Below are 13,022 nucleotides of genomic sequence, written 5' to 3' on the forward strand. Positions count from 1 at the left end.
CCCTCCTAGAAAAAAATTGTGGAAAAGTCCAACAAAACTTCGAATCGTGGAAGGGGACAGTACTACAGCGATATTTTACCATAATATTTTAAAACTAAATTTTAAGTACAAAAAATTGATTTATTATGCATTTTACTTGATAAATGATGTGTCTACTTAATATATTTCAATAAAAACCAACATTTACCCACTTAAAACTTCAATCTTAAGAGTAAATCGCAAATAATGTAAGGGGACATGCGAAAACTCGGGGGTACAACTTTAAATAGAAATGCCCAATTAGTAAAAAATAGTTAGCTTGCTCAGTTTCCTCCTCATGGTAAGCACAGATCAAATAATACTAGTATGGTAAGCGACAATGTGGTATCTTTTTATTGAGAACATCACATATGACACCTTCAGGGGTGATCTTGGAAACCATATGTACTTATTGCCTGTGTAGGAATACCTCTATATATTAAAATGTATCATACCCATATTAACCTGTTTTACAAGAAATTTTATATTTTTCTAGAAACTGGGATACTTCACTTAAAAATTCGAATAAAATAGCGTATTAACATTTTATGAAAAGTTTACGGCATAAAATTTCAGACACGTGGAGCTGAGTTGTTGGAAGTTCCCGCGCTTGGAATAACTTAGGACTTTATCGCCAGAAAGTCATTCACAGGAGCAATGTAATTATTACGTGTTACGAATTTTCCATTATATTTACTATATACTTTGAGGCTTTTAAGGTCGAATAATGAAAAACACCTAACCAAAATTATTGAGTAACTAAGCAAAAAGTATACCTATTTTTGTAATTTTATTGTTGATAATCCCTATTGAACGATACATGAGTGGCTTTGTCGTACCAGTATGAGATTATACGCAGCGTGAACTCTATCGTACTTTTGGCCAGGAATAATCATACAGGTTCTCGCTGTCCTAACCCCAGCAGTATGGAGAAGAAAAAAACAATATAACCAATTTATTCCTTTATTGCGTTGAACTTGAACACGCCAACTGACAGCAATTGACTTTAGGTAACAGTATACATTTACACCTGTATTTATTTATAAGAAGTTTACCAGTTAGGTACCGGTTTATTTATACCAGTCAGCCAAAACCAGTCAGTCAGCCTCTGCAGTACAGGCCCCGTAGCCGAATGGCATTTCTCCGACGCCAAACGAAAGCGATACGCCGTTGGCTCTGTCGCGCCAATACGCAAGCGCGATAGAGATAGATATCTACTAGCGCTTCGTTTCGTGAGCGTTTCGTGAGCGATTGTGCCATTCGGCTAGCCACCCTGATCATTTTTGTTCCCGACGACGCGGAAAATAGTCGAATCTAACTTTTAATATCATGACATATCAAGCGAAAGCATGAGACTTCGTAGATAAAACCACACCGAAATTTTCCAATCATTCCTTACGTCTCGCTCGCATAAAGGAATCGAATAAAATATATGTCACGTACGTATTAAACTCCTTCTAAGGGTAATTTTACGAATAAAGCTAAGAAATAAATGGGATAGTAAGTAATGTAGTATGTACAAGTTAAATACTTAGTTAATATGTATCCTAATTTTTCACTAGAACTAAGTACTTAGTGAAAATTGTACATTAAAAACAATTTGTTTTAGTCGTGGCAGACAATCTGATAATTTTATCTCCTGACCCGTAAATTAAGTTATTATCCCCGTCAACAACCAATCCAAAAACGTCATCAACATCCGCTAGCTGAAGAACGTTCTTCTTATCAATTTTGTAAAAACCAGAAGGCGTCGAGAAGTACAGATTGCCATTTATATCAGCTGTGAAGCTGTTAATGGTATACTCACCTAGTTTCGCAATTACATTATCAGATTTATTTAAAAGAAATAGACCAGAGGAGTTGGAGAAATACATATTGAGGTCGTTATCAAGAGCTACAAGTTGTACCATCGTACGACTAAGTTCAGGCAGTATAATTGAATTACCATCTTCAAAAGTATATACTCTCTCTTGTGGGTAGGCGGTGTAGTAAAGCTTGTCCTTGAAAAACATTTGCCAAATGCTGTAACCATTGGGATTGACATGGGTTGCTTTGTTCTTCTCGTAATCATACGCGTAGATGCCGTTTCTTCCTCCGAGGTACACATTGTTGTTAGTATTGTCGACAGTAGCGGCAAATCCACCAATGATTCCAGAAATGCTGTTAAATTCCTTAGTTTTTAGGTTCAAATAAGCTTGCTCAAACACAGTTGCCTCAGTTGTGGGATTAACTGCAGAATAACTAAAGAAGAGCGTATTAGTGTTATAGTCGATAGCCATTTGGTACGGCTCATTTACGTTTTCTTTCAGGACCTCTTTCTGATAAATAATATTTTGAATGGAGAGTAGATCACACGCTGGCTTAATAATGTGAGCGTGGCATACAGCCAGCAACGCCAATGTTGTTATAAGTTTCAGCATCTGAAATGTAAACGAAAATTAATTAGTAAGTTATTTACTATATTATAAAAAAGCGATAACTCCGATACTTATACGAGGGCTGATTGGAAAGTTCGCGGCCTGACCATTAAAAAAAAAACTTAGTTTCTTTTTCCTGCCGTCTTTTTGAACTGTCATTATTTAGTTGTCATCCCGCGAAATTTTAATTAAATGCAATATTTTAAAATAAGTTTTTCCTCTCATTTAAAAATACGTGTAAGCAGTTTTTTCACAATGGTCAATTTGGAGCAACGTGATGTAATTAAATATCTTCATAGAAAAGGATTGACTGCGAAACAAATTTATGAAGATATGCAGTGTACATTAGGGCAATCCGGTCCATCATATACGATGGTAAAAAAGTGGGCAGCTGAATTCAAGCGGGGACGAGTCAGTATCGCAGATGACCCTCGCTCCGGGAGGCCAACTACTGCGACCAATCCAAATAATGTGGCAACTGTATGCAAAATGATAATCCAAGACCGACGGTTAAAAGCAAGGACGATTATAAAGGACCAGCAGAGTCCATACTAAATACCGTACCCCGTTGGCAGCCGTAAATCTATGTCGCTAGATGTCACTAAAAGTGTCATTTGAATAAAAATGTCGTTTTTTTTTAAATACGCACGCGGTAGTTCAACGGCATTACAAGTGATACAGTGAAAAGTATATAGATGACGCTAGGGGCCCGTGTCATGTTTCAGTCCCTGTTTACAACGCAAGCCATCGTTCTTATTTTGAATTATGACAATCATGCAAAAGAGTACCATACTGTCAAATTTTCTATCTCTTTCATTTTGAGCGTGACGTCAATGATTAGTAATATTACTTTCAATATATTTAAAATTTAGATTTTAATGAGGCCATTTCGAACGGTGTTTATGATAGATATCATGTTGACAATCAATCTCCTGACCGTCTCGCTCATACCAATCCTATCCTATATTTGAACGAGTGCGACCGAAACAGTTGAGTATTATTGAAGATTTTTGAATGTTTAAAATCTTATTGGTAGTTGTCGAAAACCCGCTTTTTCCATAAAGTGTTGGCGCGACGTCAAGTGGGTGATAGGCGTACGAGCAAGTACGCGTTGGATGGTCGACTACTATGCGCAGCGGTTTTTACGCGTATACTTACGGTGACACACAATCGAAAAAGGTCGTCGAGCCATAGTACGCATACCTGGCCCCGTAGCCGAATGGCATTTCTCCGACGCCAAACGAAAGCGATACGCCGCTGGCTCTGTCGCGCCAATACGCAAGCGCGATAGTGATAGATATCTACTAGCGCTTCGTTTCGTGAGCGTTTCGTGAGCGATTGTGCCATTCGGCTAGCCACCCTGCTCGTATCGTACGTTTATCACCCACTTCAGACTGCGTTTCGATCGGCGTTTAGCGACAATGATTATCAGCTCGGCTTCATGGCTTTACGAACCTTAGCTCGGACCATCGAATATGAAACTTATAAACTTCTTTATACACAAGGGTATAAAGAAGTTTATAACCAGGTGCTCCATGACACCATTGCACCAATCTGTCGCCAGCACCGCTACACTTCAACGGCCAAGTCACACAACATCCATACTAATATTATAAATGGGAAAGTGTGTGTGTCTGTTTGTTTGTCCATCTTTCACGGCAAAACGGAGCGACGTATTGACGTGATTTTTTAAGTGGAGATAGTTGAAGGGATGGAAAGTGACATAGGCTACTTTTTGTCTCTTTTTATATCCCCCACTTCCTTAGTATGGAGGATGGAAGTTTGTGGAGAGATTTTCGAATTTAACGCGAGCGAAGCCGCGGGAAAAGGCTAGTTAACTATAATAATAAAGAAATCGCAGTAAGGAACTTTATGTAGATTTCATTACTTTTTAGAGATAAACAAGCAGCTCCATCGAGACGGCTATTTTTTACAGAATGTTTTTGGTGGGATATACATAGGCATAGGTATATAACACTAACAAGGTATCTATTGTCTTAGTCCGTTTTCACATTATCCGATCCGATATCGGATGTCGGAAGGATTTAAATGGAAAAAATCCAAGATAGCGCCTGTAATGTATGGGGTATCAGTCCTACATCCGATATCGGATCGGATAATGTGAAAACGCATTTAGTCTTATTAATTATTACGAGTACTTATGTCAGAGTTTCACTAATTATTTCCTTTTATTCATTTATTATCTCAGTTTAGGTTTATACGAGTACCAAACGAGTAGTATACGAGTAGAAAATATATTAATTACCAAAACAATACAAACTACTTATCATTAATTTATTATAAAAACGTAATCCAAAGTGCCACACCTGGCGGCCTAACTATCCGCGTTGTGTCCAAGACGAAGCCTGACCGACGAAGCTAGCAAGTCTCTCTACATGTTAGCTGAAATACTGTCAAACCATTCACTGTGATTAACTGATTACTCAGATTATTATAAGCAAAATGATCTTCGAATGAACTTTCTGGACAATTGAGATGCATGGGCGCAGTCGAAACCAGCTCGCCCCTTCAGCCGTGTTCCGTTGAAAATCGGAAAGATTCTTTTCCTTAGCACATTTAATGTTTACAAATTGGATTCGCCTTCTGTCACCTAAACTGGTAATTTTATGTATGAGGTCATTGGTCATACAATTATTAATTTATACAGTTATTAATTCTGTATCTCTACTCGCATTGCTGCTGCGATTCTAAAATATTTAATATCCATATATTATGAATATTCAATAAATCATACAATGACATTTGTGATGTGACATGGATGTCAGATGTCACATCTGTTGGCACAATAATTGCGTTTTGTTGAACGTATTTGAGCTCAACATATAGGTTTATTATCACTAAGTATATTATATTAATGAACAACGAAACGGATGTGACATTTTCCTAGTCCACCAACGTCATCTAGTCATTTTATTTGGCAATAATTAGACAACATGCGAACAAACTTAGCCAGCGAAGCGATCACAACTACGTCGAGGCCAACCAAAAAATATAATTTGTAAAAATTGTGTTTTGAGCCAATATTTTGATATTAAAATAAAGTTTTTTGATAGTTATTCATAGTATAATATAAAAACAAGTAAAAATATGTGTGAAAATATGTTTTTTTCCACTCCCGGGTTACGAAACAACGCCATCTAGTTTTAAAGCAAAAACTATGCTTTTTTCAGGGGTACGCTTTTTTGTATGGGCTATATCAGTCTAGTATTAAATGGTCCTTGGTTAAAAGTGAGAGAAATAGCCGACATCGTAGGCATCTCCTGTGAAAAAACTCAAAATATTATAGTTAACGAATTAGGGTTTTCCAAGGTGTCGGCGAGATGGGTTCCAAAGCTCCTTTCAGTGGAACAAAAAATCACTCGTCTAACAATTTCACGCGACTGTCTAGACCTGTATGAAGCTGACCCTCAAGACTATTTGGACAGATATGTTACTATGGATGAGACATGGGTCTACCACTATACGCCCGAGACTAAACAGCAATCAAAACAGTGGGTTCGTGCTGGATCTCCGCCACCCAAAAAGGCAAAGGCCATTTTGTCGGCAAATAAAGTTATTGCATCAGTGTTCTGGGACGCAAAGGGTGTAATAATGGTTGACTATCTCCAAAAAGGTACGACTATAAACTCGGACTATTATTGCGAACTTTTACGTCGATTACGTCGACTTTTACGTCGACTTTGAAAGTAAAAAGACCTGGAGTGCTGACAAAGAAAGTTCTTTTCCACCAGGACAATGCACGCGTGCATACGTCACTAAAGTCAATGGCAGAAATTCATAATTGCGGGTTTGAATTATTGCCGCATCTGCCTTATTCACCCGATTTGGCACCATCGGACTTCCATTTATTTCCAAACTTAAAAAAAACACATGGGTGGTAAGAAATTTTTGACCAACGACGAGGTCCAAGCTGAAGTGGATACCTATTTTGAAGGCCTGGAGGATTTTTTTTTAAAAGTGGTATAATAGCTTTGGAATCCAGATGGAATAAGTGCAAAGACCTTAACGGGGACTACGTAGAGAAATAAAAATATTATAAAAAAACTTTGGTTTTGATTTCATACTTAAGCCGCGAACTTTTCAATCAGCCCTCGTATATTTTTTAGCGCTTGCCAACCCTGAGTTGTTGGTTTTTTCTCAATAAAAAAAACTGCCATAATATGTGTAAATGTATCTAACAAAAAATTCATTGCAAGCAAGAACAATTTAATACTGGACTGAAAAAGCCCATACGAAAAAGCGTACACATGAAATGGGCCTTTTAGGCTTAAAACTAGATGGCGCTGTTCGCAGCCTGGAAATGGCCAAAATCATATTTTCCCCAAATATTTTTGCGTTTTTTATGTTTTACAAGAACAAAGATTGTAGGCATCATCAGTGTAGATATGATAGTATTTAATAGGGTGACGCTAATAAAAATAGGTACGATTCTTAGTGAAGTATGTAAATATAAATAATCCTTGATTACAAGCAAGCAAAATACTATAGAAGATAGCTTCTAAAAGTTTGCAATAGCATGTTTGATTGAACTTGTCGATTTACTGTTTATATTTTACACATACAAAAAAAAAACAATCATAAACATCGTATGACTGCAGAGCTACAAAACATGCCATACCTACAGTTGGCCCGACGCTACGCTTGTGAGACTCTAGATGTGGGGAGGCCCTACAGGATGGAAAAAAAATGAAACAGCCAAATTTTTTTTACAATTTCAGCATTGGTCCCACATTATAAAAGTTGTTCATTATGACCTCAAAAGTCAATATGTAAAGTTTGAACGATCCTATTTATTTCATTTATGAAAAACCATTTCGACATACCAGTTTTTGTGAAAGACCATAGTACACTTTACATTTCATCAACAAATAACAATACTAAATTTTGTCTAGACGCACTTAATCTATTTTTAACAGAAGCACTAAAAGGTACATGTTTGAATATCTAATTTAAATATCTACATTTATTTTATTAAAAATATCTGCAAAAAATTAATGTTTCAAAGATATTATGGTGGTGACAATTTAAATACGTAAATATATGAAAATATACTACACCCAGTAAGGTAACTCACCTTAGTGTCTGTCACCGCTTGCTGTCTGGTCTACAATGTGGTGTAAAGTGCTGGAGAAACTTATATAAATAACTTATCACGACCACGTCCACAGCCAAGGGTTATCACTGCTTAGTATAATGATCTTAAAGTCAGTAACACTTTTAATACTCTCGTGCGAAAACATTGGATAAAACTAGTAAATGTTTACTTTTACGCAGACGTGACCTAGTTGAATTTCGAGTAATAGAAAAGAAAAATACTTGGGGTATCAGTGCTGACAGGCGCGTGTGCGGAAACGTCCGCTAACAACACTTCAAGTATTTAAAAAATAAATAAAATAAGTTTAATTTTACATGATGCAATTGTCTATCAGTAGATGTCGCTATACGCTACCCCAAAGGTGTGTGTATAAGGACAGGAATGGAAAGATTTGCGAGAGACCTCCGGTCTGAGGTTGATGCGGGTTTCGAGTCCCGTCGGAAACGTAATTTTTTCATTTTCATATAAAAATTTGTTTAGCATAATATGTGCCTTGAAACCCTCGCAACGCTCAATATTCCATATTCTATAATATTGAAATCTTTCACTTGCTCGGGTGTCAATTGGCACTTTGCCTTCTTGTATTGTAAAACAAATTATTATTCCCCGCATCGGAATGTTGGGTCCAGGAGGCTGGCGGGGCGGCGTTTTCTCTTTTCACCGCCAAAATGAATTCAGTCGGTCGGTCGGGCCGACTATTATTTTCGTATTGGTCGACGATGGACCCAATGTTTGTATTGTACGCACGGTACGCGGCGGAAAGTTGTGTTCGTTCGTTAGGAATGCATATTTACGGCGACTGGGTGTCTGGTCTCGCGCAGTCCCGGGTACCGAACCGTACTTTTCGACGCGGGGTGGAGGCTAGCGTGTCTACGATGAAGTGCAGTCAGGGTCTAACATACAAAATAAGTAAAATAACATCCATTAGGTCAATATTAGTAAGATTTGTTAATGTTTAGTTTACAAAACAAAACAACAATCTGAGTTGCAATTTATTTTTTCGATCGATTATAAATTCTTAAGTCTTTATTAGTCATAATCAGCTTTAATTAGTTATAAATATTATGTACTTTCAAATTATATTACAAAAACTAATAATTATCCATCATGAAGTCACATTAAAATTTTAAACCCCTAATTTATCTTATTTGAACTTTCCTGCACGTTAAATATTAAACAAGAGAACACAAATAAGCTTAAATAAAATACTTATAAGTAATAATAAGTAAATATAGATAAATCTGAAATAAGTCAGTTGTGAAAATCTTTTATAAGGTGATTCAGATCAAGTACAGTTCGAATGAAAGCTGAATATTTAATTAAGTGTATTTTTCCTCCAAATATATTCCTTTGATTATTCCATTACCGTTCTCAATTAAACAGTCTACGTTTTGTATATCCTTTGTGAATTCCAAATTAGATCTATGGCCGTAATTGCTTTTTACTATGGACGCGTTAAAAAGTTAAATCGTTTCAAGTTGATTAATCGAAAAAGTTCATTTTTTCTCCTTTTGTTAAACTTTTGATAGGCGTTGAGGCACTTTTTGTGTGCAAAGGGGAGCTGAAAAATGCGTTCTATGTCAACCCCGTGATACTTTTTACACGCCCTGTGAACTTACAAAACTGTCACATGCTTTTAGGATAATAATAAATTCAATTATGTTCACTGAAATAGATACCATACACTAAAGAAAAAGCGATCAAGCCCACTGGTGGCGAAGCCGGGAATCGAACCCGGGTCTCCGGCTAACGCGGCTGACGTGATAAACCGCTACACCACCCCGACCGCCGAGGTACCCGTCGAAATTTCTCTAGTGTAGGGAACAAATCAAATTATTTTATTAAATATTTTTGATTTGTTTTTGTACATCGATAGATCGCAGCACCATCTCTCTCGCTATATCGCAATCCTGCAAAAGGATTCATATAGGAGGTGCAAGCACAAATTGCTCGCCTCTTATGCTTTGTCGTGGCTAGAGTTGGTCAAAGGCACCGTTAGAGTTGGTCAAAGGCACCTAGCCTTCAGAGATAACATACACTAGAGAAATTTCGACGGGTGCCTCGGCAGTCGGGGTGGTGTAGCGGTTTATCACGTCAGCCGCGTTAGCTGGAGACCCGGGTTCGATTCCCAGCTTCGCCACCAGTGGGCTTGATCGCTTTTTCTTTAGTGTATGGTATCTATTTCAGTTTATAATTTATATATAGTAGTGTTACTACTTAAAAAAAAACAAATAAAAAAAAATTTATAAAATAATTTGATTTGCTACATCAATTATGTTCGTTAATTTCCAAAAGAGAAATCAATATTCAACTTCCGCCCAATATTATAACTTAATTCTAAACCTAAAAGTAAATTTAAGTATAACTAAAATATCCCTTTTAAAAAACTTTTTGCTGCCGTCACTCACAATCAAATGTTTCCAAATCGCTTTGAATTCGCAGTGACATTTAAATCGCTAAAGAAAATACAATTCCTCCGATTTCCACCAAGACGAGCCTTAGTTCCACCGCAGAATAAATAATACTAGTACTTACTTACGTACAGAAAGGACACTTCCTACAAAACCGATGCTTGCCAGCAGTCGAATCATGCACATAGGGACATTTTAAGGCATGACACTATCCTTTTAGATAGACTATTTAGGGTTGTCAAGAATCACGTACATTAAATATGTTATCCGTCGTAGCGCACCTAAAGGGACCTCAAGTTATGCCAACCCTAATAATTGCTACATAGCAATGCGAGCCGAACGTTGCCGGAATCGCCCGATCGAGAGTGGCCCTCAAATAAAACACTTTTGCACTTCAATATGAAGTACTTGATTTATCACAGACCCTCCTCAATGTTGAACAAGAGCAATTTGCGAGGATATACGCAAACGTGCCGCTTCACGTATTGATGCTTAAATGGAATTCCCTTAAAAGGTTTTCCGAAATACCTAAACCGAACCAAGTCCTTTTTGCGTGATTATTTGAGACTCGTTTGTATTGAATTATCAGCTCTTGACTCGACCGCAGTGACTAGATCAAAATTACGTTTATTGTATATTAACATTAATATTCTTAAACGGTTGTTCATCATAAATGAAATCAATTATAAAGTGTCGTAGATACGAATATTTCTATGTATATTTTTTTTACAAAATGTATAATGAATGGTAATGGAGGCTACGAACAATCTGCACGTTATTATATAGGTAGTTTGTATTAGAACAGACTTACCGTAATAAACAGAACAAATGATAATTTTGAGAGTAAAATGCAATGGGTAGGTACATGTTAAATAAGTATCAAATACGTATAGTCAAAGTATTGAATATAGATGCGGATAGTGTCAAGAATATGTATCCACAATCTTAACGTGTAAACAATTAAGTCGTGTAGACATAGTTTTGGCACTTTGTCTTCATCTAGGTATATTATTTGTATAGTAGTATACCTAGACGTCATACATATGTGGTTATACCTAAATACCTATGTCACGACATCAATCTTGTCATCCATCATAATCGAATACAAACAAGGCAAGGATTCATACGTTCCTGTAATAATACGTATACTATACATTATAGGGTCGTCAATATTATAATTAAGTACCTAATCAATACCATGCAAGTGTAACATATTGTTAACCCTTAATTTGATTTTGTCCGGTGGGACGAACAGGTGATAAAAAAAAATTTCAGCTTTTAGCTCGAATTCTATTTAATTTAACATTTGGAAATCGACGCTTTGATTTGATGCTTGATAGAAAAATACTATTTGAGCACTGTCACACTCGTTCGACACCGCATCAGAAGTCAACTGTTTTTAGCAAAGTATTTATGCGTTTTTCTTTTGTTTTTTGTAAGAACAGGGTATTTCTGTTGTATAAATAATAAAATACATTACATAATAGTGGCATGTGGTTATGTTTACAATGGATTTCTCTATTTCTAATACTCATAATCATCATCCAAACAAGTTATCCGCCGCACCGGACAGTGCCAAATATATACTAAATACGATTTGTCCGCCGTGACGGACTTTGCCAATGTTGTGGTGACACGTGTTTTAACCAATTATTATTTTATTTTGTTTATTAATTTTGATTTTTGGTGGCCTCGAATACTTAAATTTTTTATTTAATCCAACAGCGTGTATGTTAGTAAATACTTGTTTATTTTAAATGGCCGTTAGCAATGTCCGCCTCAGCCTCACCCAATATTTGGCAGAGTCTGCTGCGGCGGACACATTTTTTTTCCAAAACTAATAAATCTAGATTTTTTAAAATATTTTTCGGAAGCTTAATAACACCTGTTATTCAATATATTAGTAAAATTGGAAAATTAATGTCATCAGAGTCTCTGTCAAATTAAGGGTTAACAAATTATGGACTTTTCATATTTGATGTAGAAACTAAATAGATCTTTATTTTTATCCTTCGTCCCTGCTATACATATAGGTACCAAATTCTTTGCCAACTTCCATAGTTGTAAAAAGAAGTGTACTTTGTAATTGGACTCCCTGGAAACTGTCCTAATACACATTTTTGTGCTATAAACGGTTGTATTATTTCTAGTAACGGTTGTTTCACATACGGTATACGAGTATATATATTTATTACGGCTTCAAGAATGGAATTCAGCATACGTTAAAAGGCATACGTTAATAAAGGGTCTGTTGTCCGACAGACGGACGAACAACAAAGATATCCTAAAAGGGTTTCATCTTTTCTGTACGGAATCCTAAATACTGAATATCGAAATGATATTCACCTTCGTAATATTAAATACCAGTAAAGTTGTATTCAATATAGAAAGAAATTACATTCCACTTTCATTCCATGCAAAGTAGTAAACCACATTTATCGACATATGTGCAGCGTGCATTTAGAGATAATGTGGGATACGGGGATATCTTAAGAAAATAAGCGACGACGAAAGCTTTCAGAGAGATGCGATGAAAGCACTACATGCCTATAAAAATATACACGTAGCATGTTTACGAGGAAAAGAACGAGGGATCCAGTATATCCTACAAAAAATTAATATTATATGAAAATAACATATAAATTCCTCGCTTCGACCAACAACATTATTGGATATTCTAATACGTAATAGCGTTACGTTTAACCAGGCTGACATCTAATTTTGTGGCGCAATTTATTCCGGTCATAACGTAACTTAAGAACACATAAGGGTAGTCTCTTATTTTCTCAGTGCTTGAATACAGAGTACGTTTCCATGAATCACATTTAAACGACGCGACACGATGAATGCCTAACACATCGAGCCTTTCGGAACATTCAAATATTTATTTGTCTACCGACATATTCAAATGTATACTGTTTGTGTCGAGGGCCAGAATGCCTACAGCCATAGAGGAATAAGTAACGGAAGAGTTGTAACTTCATACATCAGTAATTGAGGGTTATTTGTATAGGCATAGTTAAGTAACACGTAGCGACAATCACGCGTCAAATAGCGTGA

The 13,022-nt window shown here is 36.4% G+C and overlaps 1 protein-coding gene across 1 annotated transcript; it reads right to left on the reverse strand.

Annotated features, from left to right (window-relative positions):
* Nucleotides 1-1,532: 1,532 nt before the first annotated feature.
* On the reverse strand, nucleotides 1,533-7,635 carry LOC125224703 (ommochrome-binding protein-like). The gene is made up of 2 exons (XM_048128136.1): nucleotides 7,531-7,635; nucleotides 1,533-2,438 (listed from the first exon to the last, which is right to left on the reverse strand). The coding sequence occupies exon 2, from the start codon at nucleotides 2,436-2,438 to the stop codon at nucleotides 1,608-1,610; it is 831 nt and encodes a 276-aa protein (XP_047984093.1). The 5' UTR covers nucleotides 7,531-7,635; the 3' UTR covers nucleotides 1,533-1,607.
* Between the last annotated feature and the right edge of the window lie 5,387 nt (nucleotides 7,636-13,022).

Source organism: Leguminivora glycinivorella, chromosome 3 (genome assembly GCF_023078275.1).
Source record: "Leguminivora glycinivorella isolate SPB_JAAS2020 chromosome 3, LegGlyc_1.1, whole genome shotgun sequence".
In the NCBI taxonomy this organism is placed as follows: domain Eukaryota; kingdom Metazoa; phylum Arthropoda; class Insecta; order Lepidoptera; family Tortricidae; genus Leguminivora; species Leguminivora glycinivorella.